Below are 16,838 nucleotides of genomic sequence, written 5' to 3'. Positions count from 1 at the left end.
TTCACCTTTCTGGGCTAACTTTTACATTCTTCTCACACTAGAGTTGAGAGTTCAAAGTATATATAGGAGACAAGGAGGACCTACTCTGCCTGTCCCAGCTTCCTGATGGAAATCAGTTCTCTGTCTCTCAAAAGCAACAATCTTCCTCATGCCTGCATATGCAGCTTCCATTTCGTGCTGCATTAGCACAGGCTGCTCTGCCACTTACAACTTTGGAAGACTTAATTTTCATTGTATCTGAAGAAGTGTTAGTTATTTTATTTACCACAACTGAGTGATCACCTAGGAACAGTAATAAAGGCTGCACTACTATCCACGAACAGCCAAACAATATTTATAAATGGTGCCCCATGATATGAATGCATGTTAGACTTAAAAAAATGTGAAACCTATGGCATTTACAGAATTAGAAATCAGATACTGAATGGGTGTTGGGAGAGAGAGAGAAGAGTCAGCAACCTCCTTCATCTTGGAGTCTGTTGAATGTTCTGTCTATATTATAAATCTATTCAGGTTTAAATCCATTTGAGATCTTGGTCAAAACAGGGCTTGGTTTTCACTCCTCATAACTGAGTTACTCCACATCCTGAGCTGTCACATCCCAATCCCAAGGGACTTGGGTGCTTGTACTGAAGTTTTGGGAGTGGCAAAGTAACTAGGTGTCACATCCAAATCTTTTGCAATGATCCTTTGTGTTTTATATTTGCTCAAGAGACAAGATTATGGGAGACAGACAGACAAGTCTGTTTTCCCCTCCCGCCCCTCAAAGATCTACAAAAGACACAAGTATGCTGGACCCAGCTGACTTTACAATGGAGTTTGCAGATATTTACTGCTTTACAAGCAGAATGCTGATGCTCTCCATTTTAGTTTGGAATCTCAAATTTGTTGTCTCTGATCAGAGCCATCTTTGCACCTGCATCACCCGGTGGTGTTTTGCGTTACAAGAACACAGACATGAACACAAAAATTAGAAATAAACTAATCATGGCAAGCAAATTCAACAAAATTGTAATTACTCCCCATTTGCTAAGAAAAGCAACAGAATTTCAGTACAACTATCCAAATGGCCTGGAGTAAAGACTCCACTGACACGAAACCTACATCTCAGGACCCAAGTTTGATCCTCTGTTAAGTTAGTGGATCTCAACCAGGTTGGGGTACTACAATTGGCAGGGACAGCCAGGGTACACACTTCCATTAGATAATCCTGCTGTAGAATGTTATGTGGATGTCAGGCAAGAATTGCATCAGATGTTCTTCTTACTCAGAGTTTAGGCACACTTCTGATCAATGCTCACTTGCGTGAGGTATTGGAAGGTTTCCAGTACCTAATTAACCAGGATAGAGAGTTAGTTTCTTTAAGAGGGAAGAGAGTGTTAATTGAGGGGTGGGGAAGCTTTCAAAAATATATTTTCAAATTCTCTTGGTCACAGATATGATTTTCCATATTAAGCAATTGGAATCATTCAAGCTTTGCTTTTTTTTTTTTAAATTCGGCCTGAATCTTTATGCAATGGAAAACTTCATGACCAATCATACTGTTTGAGATACGATGAAGTTTACTCACCTGATCGGCTTCATTCTCAATCCTAATTACTAATGGTCTTGGTACTTTTAATGTGACATCTGTTCCGTCAAGAGAATGTAGGTCTACACGTCCCTCCACTATAGAGTCAATAACTTCCTTTTCTTTTTCCAACTCAGACAATGTATCCATTACTACATTCCACATCTCACGCAGCTGAACAAGAGGGGTTTGTGGTATAATAACATTAAAGTCTCAGCAGCGCACAACATACACATTTGTTAATCAATGCTATCCAAAATAAAATAAATCTTCCCTTGCACAATGTCGCAATTGAGCGACCACCAATGTAGTTTCTCTCATCATACAGTTACAGGAAACTTTTTTATCCGGCACGGACGGGACCGACGTGGTGCCGGTTCATCAAAAATTCCGGATAACCGAATGCTATAGTAAAAGATATGGAGCCGAGAGCTCCGTATAAAGCAACAAACCCTGTTGCTTAGCAACAGGTTCAAAACAATGGCCACAAGTTGCAAGCGTCTCTGTAGCTTAGCAACAGCTGCAGCAACACCCTTGCACAGCAACACATGGAGCAAGGCAAGTAATAAAAAGTTACCTGAACCTACTCCTGAATTTTGCTGGTTAACCGACATTTCCGGTTATTTAGGGGCTGGTTAATCGAAAGTTTCCTGTACTACAATTCTAAACTTATTTTAAATAATCTCATTAAGAACCTCAACAGGAAGAGTTTCTTTTCTTAAACCGTGGATCAATCTGAAAAGACCAAACGGTGACAGAAATATTGGATGACAGGTTACAAAAGTCTCCTTGGCAGATGGCACATTAGCTGGTCTTATTAGCAAGGGAAATCAGTGCATTCAAAGTTGTACAAGCGTCTGAGATACACCTAACAAAAACTAGTGAATGGATCATATGTGTTTTAAAAAAAAACTAAACATACAAAAAAATGTAAAAAAGTTAGTGACCTTGAAATATATTTCAAGAACTGTGAATGAGATACAGGCAAATTTCCAAACATGTAGCATGGTTTCTGCACACCCAGAGTACCCCTCAGATCAGGGTTTGGCGTCCAAACCCTGCTGTTTTCAATAGAGAGTCACTCCAAGGCACACATTACAAAAAACATCACTGAGTAGCCTGGCAGGAGGAAGGCCACACTCCAGGCTATTCACACTAGCAACATTTTTAAACCAACAGAATTTGTGTAAAGATATTTTTTTAAATAAAACAGGAGGAACACTCAAAAAATAAGGTGGTGGTGGTGGGGGGGGGAAATATATGCTAAAAAACACTTTCCTCCAATTTTAGCTGCAAGTTATAAATCAATCATTCAAAAAAGTCCAAAGATAACTAAAACTAGATCACAACTTGTGTTAGTTAAGTCATTCAAATGTAAAAAAAAGTAAACTGTATTCCCTTATATTATTAGCTTTTCCTGGCAACATGAGGCACTTGACCTTCTGCCAATTTAAGCCAGGCTCAGAAATTTACAAGTAAAGCAAAGTACTGTCAAGATCGGACTTCGGTAGTGAAAAGTTAATATCAAATATTTGGCGTTGTCAGTTAAATATTTGATCAAAGCAAAAAAAATTAAAAGATTTTGTACAAACCTCTTTCTGTTTCTGAATACGTTCTTCTGTGAAGCCACAGGCACCTCTAGCAAAAGAAGTCAAATTGTAAGAATTCTGCTAAATGGATTCTCTCAAGGGCACAACACAATTTTTCTTCGTCAGCAATAGCTCAAATAAGAGTAAGAAATTTAGGATGCAGCCAAGCAGCTTTTTAATGGAATTGTTCAATTTTCATTTCACCTCAGGCCAATTATCATCCATTTCTTATAATCTGCTCCAACCAACAGCGAGTTACTTGGGACTTTAGACTAGAAGTTACTTGGGACTCGAGCAGTGACTGGGAAAATCAGGTCAAGGAAAAATTTATTGCCAGCTACCTGCCTCTATACATGTTTAGAATAGTTTCAAACTAGTTTATTTGTAACTATCTTATAAGCAAGTACTGTAATCAGTTACTCCCTCCTTTCCCCACTGATTATAAAAAAATCTTTGCACTTTACAATATTATTTTGTTGAGGTGTTACACATTATACACCAAGGTTTTGAGAGCACGTCACATTTGACACTTTGATTTCATGCTAAGCACAATTACAGGTTAATTTCTGTTGGAGAGAAGAATGCAGATTGATGAACAAGGGCCTGACAACCTGTAAAGTTCTCCAACAGCTATTAACCTGAACTGACATGTGGAACACTTCCCCACAAGAATCCGAGTAGTGGCCTTAAAGAAACAGATCAGATTAGCAGCTAAACATCACAACCACCTCCAGACTGAATAATACCATAAGAGATCAATTAATTAATTTTAACTAAACATACAAACCATCTGGCAATGCACTTTACAAAAAGTAATCCTTAAACTGACTGCTAGTTCAGAGAATTCCCATGGTCAACCAGGTTACTGTTTCAGCTCTATGCTGGCACTGAAATAAATACCATTGTACTAAAGCTACTCAAATGCCAGAAGTAGCTTTATTTCTGCAAAGTTAACCCTATACAGTACTTCAACTTTCCCCATCTTCTGTATCCCCCCTCCCCTCAACATTTTCTGAATATATATCCTATTCTAACCATTTTCCCTTAAATAGTGCCTAACTGACTGAACCACTCATGTCCCACAGTTCAATTTGGATATCAGGCAATTCAGAGGAATAGGAAGTCAATTGAGACATTTTTAAAATTGATAAAAGATCACACAAGACATGTCCAGATGAAATAGTAATGTTCTTTTCTCAGTATGCAAAGGCCAAGTACCATTTTATCGATCATCCTGGAAAATCAGTAGCATGATCTGCTATAGATCCACCAATGGGGTTATAACCAAAATAGCACTAATGGCATCTTACTTTTCTAGGTGATCCTTTCTTTCAGTATATAGTTTCTTCAAGATTGCATTTTCTTTAACCAATAATCTAGAGACAAATGCAAAATAAATACTCCATTGTTAAAAAGGAAGATTATAAATGATCAGTTAAGCCAATGTCATGTGACTACTCATAACCCATTGAAGAGAAATACAACTTGCAATTATATAGCATCTTTAATGTAGAAAAGTGTCCCAAGGCACTCTATAGTAGCATATTTAAACAAAAATGGATGCTGAGCCAAATAAAGATATTAGGTGACCAAAAGCTTGGTCAAATAAGTGGGTTTTAAGGAGGGTCTGAATAGAGGAGAGGAAGGTAAAGGGGTGGGGATAATGTGCAAGAGACCAGTGTTGGAGGAACAACATTCTTGGTTGGTGGTGGTGGTGGTGGGGGGGGGGGGGGGGGGAAAGAGAGAAGGAGGAAGACAGACAAATATGGAAGGGCTGGGTTTTCAAACATGAGGATACAAAATTTAAAATTGGAGGCTTTGGGGGACCACGTGCCAATGGAAGTAGGCATGGACAGGAGGCGAATACACCCTCACATCCCACTAAAATCAATGGAATGCAAACTGTTCTCCACATGCAGACCCCAGGCCCAAGCAACTCAGTTCTACTTGTTCATATTTCTTATTTGTTCGGTCTTGGCTGTGCTCAGCACTGTTGTCTCATTGCTGGATAAATTTCATCAGCAATCTGAAATATATACAAATTAACAAGAATTTTGACAGTGGCCCCATGGCACACATCTATATGTTCCATGAAGACAAAGAGCCTTGAAGATAAACAGCTTGGCACCCCTCCACTAATTCCAATGACATCTAAAATGACATCCTTTTCACCCAACAATGAGAACACGGATACTTCCGGAACCATATCATCTGCAATCTTACTTGATGGCTGTATTCACAAATCCATTCATCCCACGTTTGCCACTTTTCCCCAAAACAATTCCTTACACACCAAGACTGAGCAAAACATGAGGGCACAGGCCATGAAAGGCAACTTTAGCACAGGAAGAATTTATTTCTAAATAGTTGCCAATGAACTGGTGGAACTGGCTGCATAGAAGGGTGGCTGAGGTCATTGCAATGGGCTCTTAACCAGATGCTGTAATAGGAAGATACTAGGATTGGTTTCCAGTGACGATCAAATGATCTCCAGGGACGACTTCATTCAAATGCATCCTGTAGTTATGAACTGCTTGGCGTTGTCTTTCACTGAAGATCTTAAGTGTTGCATGTCTGAATTGATTGCACCACCCGGTTTCCTTTTCCCCAATGTACAATATAGGATTCCTACAATATATGGTCTAAAACCAACAGCATCAGTGTTATCTCAGCTTATAAAAAGGGTTCTACCCATAATGTGTTTCAGTAGTTGAAGTCCGTAGCACAAAACAGCTTTGCACAAATTGACAAGCAAACAGGCCTCAAGGATGGCTTCTATAGCACAAAGTGATAGAAAGTTTGATCCCCTCTCCAGCAACTGAATTTATGGTCTCAACCACATTTAGAAGACGATGTCAAGTGGATGCCAGACACCTTCCCAAAAGCTTGTCTCAAGAACAGGTGCAAGTGGATTGGCTGGAGTGGGCAAGAAATCTGTAAAAGATGGGGGACAGAAAAGAAACCAGGCCATTCACTTACTGCAGCACAGTCCCTTGCCCATAAGCCACAATATTAAAAAAGGTAGGAAGTAAAAAATGTCAGGTTGACAGTAGTTGGATCTTAAGTTCCAGCTGAGCCATAAGAGTTTGTCTGCATCGAGACTCCGTATCAGACTGGTGAACGCTCAACACCTACAATGGATTAAAATTGAAACCGGTCCCATTTCCCATCCCTCAAAACAGAAGCACAAAAAAAATGAAGCTGTATAATTTTATACGGTTTAATCCACTATTCCAGTGAGTGCAAATGATTCTTGCACATCAAGAGGCTGGAATGGCACTGGCCATCTAATTTTCACTGAAAGAGCATCTCTGACAGAGACAAACTGAGCACAGTCCAAAAAAATATGCAGTCTGGAAAAGGACAGACATATTGGCTCCTCCCCCAGCAGAGGATTTTTAAACAAAGTTTCTCCATTTATGCTGTCCCTAGTTGTTATGACAAGGTGCAGGTGGGCCTTCGCCTGCAGTCCTTGTGGTGATGGTGTTCCCACAATGGTGTTAAGTAGGATTCTGCCCCAGCAACAATGAAGGAAGGGTGATACACCAAGTCAGCATGGTGTACGACTTGAAGGGGAATGTAGAGGAAGTTGTTAGCACAATATTGCACGTTGTTGGTTGTAGAGGTCACAAGCATCTAAGTGCTGTTAAAGTTAACTTGGCAAGTTGCCACAATGCATCATTTAGACTCTACTTACTCCATCCAACTAGTGGAGGGGAGGATCTAATGGCAGGGACACCAATCAAGCAAATTGCTCTGTCCTGGATGGTGTGAGCCGAGAGGGCTGTTGTGGCTGTGCCCACCCAGACAAGAATTCCATTACAATCTTGACTTCAGCCACATAGATGATGATAGGCTTTGAGGGCAGCTGCTCTCGCCTATCATCTGGTATTAAGCTCTTATGTCGATGTCTGGATCAAGACTGTGATGGGGTCTGGAGCCAAGTGGCTTTGCCAGAACCCTAACTGAGCAGTGAGTGAATTGTGAGTACATGTCACTTAATGACATTATTAAGGACTCCTTCCATCACTTTAATATTCTTTGGGCGATGGCCAATAGGGCAGTAATGGGCTTTTTTTTTAAATAAAAAGGACATACCTGGGCAGTGTTCCACACTAATAACAACAGAAAATGCTGGAAAAACTCAGCAAGTCAGGCAACATCCGTGGAGAGAAATTTGAGTTGACGTTTCGGGTTTGACCCTTCTTCAAAACTGGAGAGAAAAGGAACTAGATCGAAGGCAGGGCTGCGATCGGACAAAAGAATAAAAGAACCAAAAGAAGTAAAAGAGATTAGAAACTAGACGAGATGGTAATAGGCTGTGATTAGGTGTAAAGTGTACTGGCAGGGCAAAAGATAGCTGCCAGGTGTGAGAGAAACAAAAGGGGGGGGGGGGGGGGGAAAGGAAAGGAGTGGAAAAATATAAGTGAAAATGAAATGGGGGCCGAGGTTATGATCTGAAATTGTTGAACTCGATATTGAGACCGGAAGGCTGCAGACTGCCTAATCGGAAGATGAGGTGCTGTTCCTCGAGTTTACGTTGAGCTTCCGTGGAACAGTACAAGAGGCCAAGGACGGTGAGGTCCGAGTGGGAATGGAGCGGTGAATTGAAATGACAGGCGACCGGAAGCTCGAGGTCACCCTTACGGACTGAACGGAGGTGTTCCGCAAAGCGGTCACCCAATCTGCGTTTGGTCTCCCCAAAGTAGAGGAGACCGCATCGTGAGCAGCGAATACAGTATACTAGATTGCGAGAAGTACAGGTAAATCGCTGTTTCACCTGGAAGGGGTGTTTGGGGCCCTGGAAGGGTCATAACCTCGGCCCCCATTTCATTTTCACTTATATTTTTCCACTCCTTTCCTTTCCCCCCCCCCCCCTTTCCTTTTGTTTCTCTCTCACACCTGGCAGCTATCTTTTGCCCTGCCAGTACACTTTACACCTAATCACAGCCTATTACCATCTCGTCTAGCTTCTAATCTCTTTTACTTCTTTTGGTTCTTTTATTCTTTTGTCTGATCGCAGCCCTGCCTTCGATCTAGTTCCTTTTCTCTCCAGTTTTGAAGAAGGGTCAAACCCGAAACGTCAACTCAAATTTCTCTCCACGGATGTTGCCTGACTTGCTGAGTTTTTCCAGCATTTTCTGTTGTTATTTCGGATTTCCAACATCTGCAGTATTTTGCTATCGTACTAGTGTTCCACACTGTCGGTTTGAATCCAGCGTCACATCTGAAAGAGCTTCTCTAGGGGAGCAGAGTACTCTGGTGCACCCTTAAGCTTCATGAGTAAAAATACAGAACTTTGCACATTGTAAAATTCAGACACCCAAATATACTCACTCTTCCCTTGTTTTATATTCGCCAACGACAAAAGCTTCCTTCTGAATTCCTTCTAAAAAACGATTGCTTGCAATGCAACTTTTCATTGCTGCTAAATGGAGATTTTGTGGTCTTCCTCTCATTTCCATGGCTTTCCAGGTACCTGTACTATCTTTTTTAAAAAAAAGTGCAGGGGGGGGGGGGGGGGGGGGGAGAGAATTAGAAAGACTGCTAGAGACTCATTTAATACCAGAAGTTTAGCTCTAATATTGACAGAAGTAGAAAAATCCCATACATACAAAGTAAACTTTCTCCAAAGCAGAGCAAATGTCAAAAATATTGCATACACTATTTGCAGCTCCTCTTAAATTGGAAGTGCTAATTTTGGAATCTAAGGCTACAGCAATTTTAATAAAAAGAATGTCAACACATTAGGATTTTAAAAGGCATGGAAAACTTTTCAGCGATGTAAATTACACTGCTTACATCACAAATTCCCTTCTTTCATAAAAGGTCAAATCTATTGTTTCAAGTACTGCATTACAAACATTCACAGTACAAGACATATTGCATCAATGCAACAGAACTATACTACACCTAAATAGCTCCAGCGTTTTGAAACAAGTTATTCCAGGAATGGAGTGAGCTAAAAATCTAAGGATACAATGACCGTTGAATATTTTCCGGTTTGCAAGTCAAATATAGGTGACATCATTTCTAGATAGATTAGGTCCTGCAGCACATGACCAAGTCCATTACCTTGGTTATCATCTCATGTCACTCCCAATTTAACCCAACACCTAGCCTGTAAAGGAATCCTGCATTATCTTCAGAACTGAAAACAGACAAAATATTCCTTACAATTTTTAACCTGACATATCTTAAGAGTCCAAACGAGTCCTCTATAAAAATATGGTAGACTATTGAGTTGCCTTTGTTAATTTTTTGCACATATGGCTTTTCTTCCTCCCTAGTTTAATGTCAAATCTCCAACAGATATCACAAGAGATCGTCCCTAATTCATGATCACTGGTTTCCTCCAGTGATCTCCATCTCCAGCAACCCATGACGAAGTGAACTTAAGACTTGAAATCTATGACCATCCATAGTAATGATCTCATTCCTCCATCTCATTTCCTGTTATAACTGTAGGAGTAGTGACTAAAGCTTACAAACATGTCAAAAATCATAATATACTAAAAACTTATCCTCCACCTCATTTCACAACATTTCTTCTACTCAAGAAGCCTCACACATTTCAGATAAGCAAATTACCCACAATACTTTCCAACCCTACCGTAAAAGTATACACACCTAAAAGCTCAAGTTTCAGGCTGTAGAACAAAGTGTTGTCAATTTTTATTTTTAAAACTGGATCAGAATTAATCAATGATGCAATAGCCATCGTTTGCCACCAGATAGCAGAGAGACTACTTAGTGGATACAGGAGCTTCAAACAGTTATACATTCTCCTTCCCCGTCTAAGTCATCATGGTCCAGTGGAACACCCTACGATTTAGGGGGTTTCACAGGGAAAACACTGACCGGGGCAGTATCGAGACCTTTAAAGTGTAAAGTGGGGCCACTACAAACCAAATGGACCTGTATCCTGATGAAATGGGACCAACCGGGAACGGGGGAGTTAGGATCCGATTGGATGTTAGCACATAATGTGACAGTCGACATGGACAATAATTGTCTTTGGTTAGGAGGAGAGGAAAGTGAAAAACCTATAATCATACCTCCGAGACACAGAAAGGCTTGGGTGGTGACCTCTGCTGGAGCCTATGATATCACTGCCCTCAAAGAACAACTCCAAATTTCCATGAAATTGTGGGAAAATTGAGGGAGGCCTTTGCCACTCACAAGCATGAGTGTGGCAGGGTGGATGGGGTTCTGGTGAAGATAGAGGGAGAGCCGATGAGCTGGCCTCAAACAGTATACTTTCCCAAAGGCTGCTGAGAGGGACCCAGAGAAAGCGGTTACCTCGCTGGTAGAGCAGGGGGTACCAAGACCAATAGCTATACATGTTAATTCTCCAATCTGGCCAGTCAAGAAGCCCGATAATCTACAGTCATGTGCCACGAGTTAGAGTGTTGAACAAAAATATTCCCACTTGCGCATCAACAGTGGCAGTGGTGGGGGAATTAATCAGTAGCATCCCCGAATCGGCTACGGTATTCACCATCCTTGACATATCAAATGGGTTCTGGTCCATTCCCCTCCACCCTCTAGTGAGAAAGTTCTCTGAATTTACTGCCCAAATTTGCCTTCACTTTTAAGAGGCAACAGTACAGATGGACATGTTTGCCCCAGAGTTTTCACAATAGCCCAAGCATTTTTCACCAATACATGGCCAACATACTAAAAGAATTCAGTTGCCCTGGTCAGCTGGCACAGTACACCGATGACCTGTCGTTCACTAGGACACAGGAAGAACATGTAACACTGTTAGAGGAATTGCTGGCCTCGTTAAAGCAGGAGGGACTGAAGGTTAACCCGAAAAAGGCTCAGATAGGCCAAGAGGAAGTCCAGTTTTTAGGACTGACTATACCTCCAGGAGAGCGATAGATGAAGCAAAAAGAAAAGCTGTGCAAGAACTGCATCGACCGACTTCCGTGACAGCGGTACGATCATTCCTGGGGCTGACTGGATACTGTAGGGAGTTTATATAGAGGACTATGCAGCCACCGTTGTACCCCTTCGGGAGGTTGTTAAAAAAGGGGGTGGATTGAACAGTGCGAGGAGGCTTTTGTGCGGTTAAAGGAGAACCTGCAAATCGCTCCAGCACTAGGGCAGTAAATTCAGAGAGAACTTTCTCACTAGAGGTAGCAGCTACGGACGCCAGCCATGGGGCAGTGTTAATGCAGGAGACTAATGGTAAACCAAGGCCGATAGCCTATGCACCTAGAGAGTCCTGTCGGAAGTGGAGAAGGGTTTCTCCATATGCGAGTGATACCTGCTGGCCACCTTCTGGGCGGTGAAACATTTTGCTGTTTTTACAGGAACCCCACCAATCACTATTAACCCATCATACCCCTACTAGGCTCCTATTGGAAGGGAGGATTAAAGAGGGAACAGTATCAAGTGCCCAGGTGGCTAACTGGACCTTGCAATTGGGAGGAATGAATTGAAGGGTAGACAGGCTCACCGAGCAGAGGTTGCCAGAAATCGAAGTTACCTTGGGGAACCTCATACGTGTACATTTGAGGGGGTATGGGAAACAGAAGGCTGATTTAAGGCCGGGCTCCATCTGCAGGGAAGAGACATCTATGTAGATGGATCCAGTTCCGTGGAAAAAGGGGAACAGAAGACTGGGTGTGGAATCCATGACCCCCAGAGGGAAATGGAGTATGCCGTCAAATTACCAAATGCTCAGAGTGCCCAACAGGCAGAATTAGTGGTGGTGACCTACGTAGTTACACACCAAACGGAGTTTCCACCCACTTAAACAATCGGACTCCATGTTTACATGCAACTCTTGCACAGAATATCTGGCAATATGATCAAGAAGGGGCTATACCTCAGTGGACAGAAAACCATTGGTAATGGCACCTATGCTGGCCACCATAGTAGAAACTATAGGAAAGGGGGCGAGGATTATTATATTCACAAAGTCAAGGCACATTCCAAAACAGAACCTAGGTGGGAAGGGAATAAGAGGGCGGATGAATGAGCAAGGAAGGAAGCCACAGAAGGGATACCATGGGACCCGTATCAATGAGGCCTGGTAATGGCGATGGCCCCAGACAAGAATACTATTCCCCTGCCACCCAATCTGAAATCAGTGCGGGCAAATGATCCAGTGATTAGAACGATTATTGGACTGAAGGAAGATAGAAAGTTAGTATCGGGACTGTATCGCGCCAAGGATGTGACAGTTAAAGAAGGCATGTTATTTAAGGGAGAATGGGGTAGAAGTAATAAGTATAACTAATCGAAGCAATCCGGCACCGTTAAAGTTCGAACAGAAGAATAAATTCGATATATATAGTTAATGAAGACCACCGAATAAGAGAATGACAGAGTCAAGTGCTACAATGAATCCCTCACCATTGGGTGATAGAAGTGAAGGAGGGAAACAGAATATGCCTCATGTGCGTTAGTGGAGATAGTAATGGCACAGGTTCATCTAGAATGGATCTGCAAAAACCTGTGGGGCAGGGAATGATGGGGACATATATGGCAGACAGGAATCGGATATTTTGTTGGCAGAATTTTTGGAAATAGAGCAAGGGTTATGATCGAGATTGTACTAGGGAACCTGGAGGTGTGGATGGGCTAAAATTACAGTTGGCCCCTAAAAAGAATCCCCAAGATCGAACCCAGACAGATGTGGACTGTAAAAGCTTCTATAGATACGTGAAGAGAAAAAGATTGGTGAAGTCAAGCGTAGGTCCCTTCCAGTCAGAATCAGGGGAATTTATAATGGGCAAAAGAGAAATGGCAGACCAATTAAATACATACTTCGGTTCGGTCTTCACAAAGGAGGACACAAATAACCTCCCAGAGATGTCGGGGAACATAGGGTCTAAATGAGAGGGAGGAATTGAATGAAATCAGTATTTGTAGGGAAATTGACGGGATTGAAGGCCAATAAATCCCCAGGGCCTGATAATCTACATCCTAGGGTACTTAAAGAAGTGGCCCTAGAAATAGTAGATGCATTGCTGGTTATCTTCCAAAATTCTAGAGACTCTGGAATAGTTCCCTTGGATTGGAGGGTAGCTAATGTAACCCCACTATTTAAAAAAGGTGGTAGAGAGAAAACAGGGAATTATAGACCAGTAAGCCAGACATCAGTAGTGGGGAAAATGCTAGAGTCCATTATAAAAGATGTAACAGCAGAGCACTTGGAAAACAGTGACAGGATCAGACAAAGTCAACATGGATTTACAAAAGGCAAATCATGCTCGGCTAATCTACTGGAACTTTGAGGATGTAACTGGTAGAATAGAGAAGGGAGAATCAGTGGATGTGGTGTATTTGGATTTGCAGAAGGCTTTCGATAAGGTCCCGCATAAGAGATTGGCGTGCAAAGTTAAAGCACATGGGATTGGGGGTAAGGTACTGACTTGGATAGAGAACTGGTTGGCAGACAGGAAGCAAAGAGTTGGAATAAACGGGTCTTTTTCCGAGTGGCAGGCAGTGACTAGTTGGGTACTGCAGGGATCGTTGCTAGGACCCCAGCTATTCACAATATATATAATTTATTAATGATCGCCTTCGCTGAGGAAGGATGTTCTTGCCATGGAGGGAGTGCGGCAAGATTCACCAGACTGATACCCGGGATGGCAGGAATGACGTATGAGGAGACATTGGGTCAATTAGGCTTATATTCGCTAGAGTTTAGAAGAATGAGGGGATCTCATTGAAACTTATAAAATTCTAACAGGACTAGACAGACTAGATGCAGGATGTTCCCGATGGCAGGGAGTCCAGAACCAGGGGTCACAGTCTAAGGGTAAGGGGTAAGCCAATTAGGACTGAGATGAGGAGGAATTTCTTCACCCAGAGAGTGGCAAACCTGTGGAATTCTCTACCACAGAAGGCAGTTGAGGACAATTCATTAAATATATTCAAGAAGGAGTTAGATATATTTCTTAAGTCTAAAGGGATCAAGGGATATGGGGAGAAAGCAGGGACAGGGTACTGAATTTGGATGATCAGCCATGATCTCATTAAATGGCGGAACAGGCTCGAGGGGCCGAATAGCCTACTCCTGCTCTGATCTTCTATGTTTCTATGGACTGCCCCCCACCGAGCCAGGGCCCAAGAATGAGTGGGGGTTAAACAGAATCCAAAAAAGTGTTATACCATGCATACACCATGAAGTGGTCTCAGCAGTGTTAAATTTGACAGACTTATGTTTACCAAGGTGGTGCAAACCCAAGACAGTGGCCTTGTATACTAAATTGCTGCAACAGGTGGTGGAAAATGAATGTGGGCAGCCGAGAGTCATGGCATGGAACATGAGGATAACCTCTATTCCCCTGCTCCTACACCAAGCACCTCCAGGAAACGTAGGAAAAAGAGGACTTATTAATGATCCGCCAATGGTCTTTAACACCGGCACCTCATTGGTAAATAGCTTGGATCTGGCTCAGCTAAACGCAAAAATGTCTAAATTTAAAAAAGGTCCTACAGGAGGCTAATAGTAATCAGGGTGAGCAGTTAGCTGAAGACCAGATAGTGACTGTCCATCTGAAGGAGGTAGTGGGGAAAATGGAAGGTTATGCACACACCATTAATGATTTTATTAGAGAGGACCGTAATGCCTCCGATGAGGCTGCCCAGAATGATGTGTGTAATGTATGAATCGTGGCTGATAGAACAAGTCTGAGAAAACCGGAGCAAAATGGAAACGTCCCCTCGTGGGTAACGAACCAACACCTAAAGGCATTATCTACTTATAAAAACAGTATTAGGCCTGTCAGTTGAGGTCTAGTCCAAGCATATCCGGTCAAATCGGAATGCGATCGAAACAAGGATCTGATTATGCTGGGATTGGTTCTGTACTTCCTGATCCTTCCCCACGGACTATCAGGTGGAAAACATCGAAGTAGCATGGGGAACGACTCATGTGAGGAACCATGATGTTGATGCATATGCAGTTAACTTGGAATGTTATGATCAGAACCAGGCTGAAGGATGCAACACCCATGGGCAGACGGTGGTCTGTCCTTACCAGTTGCAGGAACACCTGCAGTTTTAACTCTTCTAGAGAGAGTGTGAATTGTACAATGGAAACCCTTGAGGCCGAATTCCAGCCCACACAATTCTTAGCCTATGTTGGGAAAGGGAAGTACTGTTACCACCGGACAATTGACATATACTTACGGCTGGGGAAAACAATGCGTGGTTATACATAGTATCTTTTGTTTTACTCCGGTTCGGCCTGTAAGAATCGGAACTCGGGAGCTTGTAAATATTTTTGAGCATAACATTACCCAAATTAATGCAAATGATTCACTGAGGGGTAAATTACATGACTATGTTGAGAGATTTGGGTATGACATACCCCCACTGCCAGAACACCTGACAAACTTGAGGGAAGGAATCGAATGGTCTCAAAAGCACCATTACCTACTTCAACAACGCAGTCTGGTCACACGGGCAAAGATAAACAACATTGACACTGGTACCTCATGGTGGGAAATTGGTATGAATATTGAAATCCATCCATGGATCCGAATATCTCTCACATTGGTGGTGGTACAACTCCTATATATCATTTACCTAATGTGTGATTCTATCAGACACGGTAGGAAAAAAAAGGCCAAAAGACTGGAAAAGCTGTTGGTGGCATTTAAGACCGTCTCAACAACAACCACTACTTTAAAGTGTCTCAGTTATGGACACTAGAGACACTTGAGGGAGGACTGCAAAATAAGCTAATTTCTGTTGTTGCTGTAAAAATGGCCGAACGAAACTACAATCAACACTGATCGACCACCTGTGGGTGATTGTATGTATATCCATTCCGCAACATAGTCTTAGGGGGGTGACTGGCATTGTATTGCGTTTATACCACAACGTTTAAGTTTTGGACATTGTATTGAAACCCTTTTGTATCTGACATTCAATAAAGTGAGTTAAGTCAGATTGTGTGTGAATCACTTTCACTCAATTCTCGAGTCAGAACTCTAAACCTGTGACGTTAACCTGAAGGACAACGTGCTACAGGGACCAAGAGTATCTCCCTAACCAATGAGGTTTAAGGATTGAGAAAGAAAGGAGCGATGAAGGAAATGGGGTTAATTTAGTCAAATCAGGTACAGAAAGAAAAAGCGAGGGGCAAAGAAAGATTGGCTAGAGAGAGAAAAAGAGACAGAAAATTAATAAAAATTTGAAACTTTTTAAATCTAAGAATTTACATGCAGGAATGCACGGTGTACAGCAACGCACTGTCCAAAATAAAACGGGGGAGCTGGAGGCAATCATGCATTGAGAGGAACCAGACATAGTAGGGATTACATGGCTACAGAAAAAAATCAGGACTAGGAATTAAACATTGCAGGATAACATTTAGAAAAGATAGATGGGAAAAGGAGAGGTGGAAAAACTGTACTTATTAGGGATAACAATGGCAGTAGAAAAAAGTGATGCAGCTATCAGCAAGACAGAAGTAGAATCCATGTGGACAGAGATAAAAGATAATAAAAGATCAATCACACTAATAGGGGTAGTCTACAAGCCACCTAATAGTGGAAGGAGGTAGAGGAAGAAATATGCAAACAAGTTAGGGAAATGAGTAAAAAACAGAATCATCATCATGGGGGATTTCAACTACTGATATTAATTGAACAGAAAAAGTAGGGGAAAAGGGAATGGAGTTCCTACAATGTGTACAGGTTTCTAGC

At 42.0% G+C, this 16,838-nt stretch overlaps 1 protein-coding gene across 2 annotated transcripts in view; it reads right to left on the bottom strand.

The window, feature by feature from the left end:
* The window catches only part of haus6 (HAUS augmin-like complex, subunit 6), a 68,752-nt gene that overhangs the window by 33,161 nt on the left and 18,753 nt on the right, over positions 1-16,838 (bottom strand). For both annotated transcript variants that reach the window (XM_085991573.1, XM_085991566.1), the window contains exons 5-8: positions 8,497-8,647; positions 4,470-4,535; positions 3,163-3,208; positions 1,571-1,744 (exon numbers count right to left, since the gene is read on the bottom strand). In XM_085991573.1, coding sequence (XP_085847699.1) covers positions 1,571-1,744; positions 3,163-3,208; positions 4,470-4,535; positions 8,497-8,647 — 437 coding nt within the window. The remainder of the gene's footprint in view (positions 1-1,570; positions 1,745-3,162; positions 3,209-4,469; positions 4,536-8,496; positions 8,648-16,838) is intronic.

The sequence above is a fragment of the Somniosus microcephalus genome, chromosome 1 (genome assembly GCF_052327205.1).
Source record: "Somniosus microcephalus isolate GS21.2 chromosome 1, FLI_Smic_1.0, whole genome shotgun sequence".
NCBI lineage: Eukaryota > Metazoa > Chordata > Chondrichthyes > Squaliformes > Somniosidae > Somniosus > Somniosus microcephalus.
Note: the sequence above shows the minus strand (reverse complement) of the source record. Positions and strands in the feature narration are given on the sequence as shown.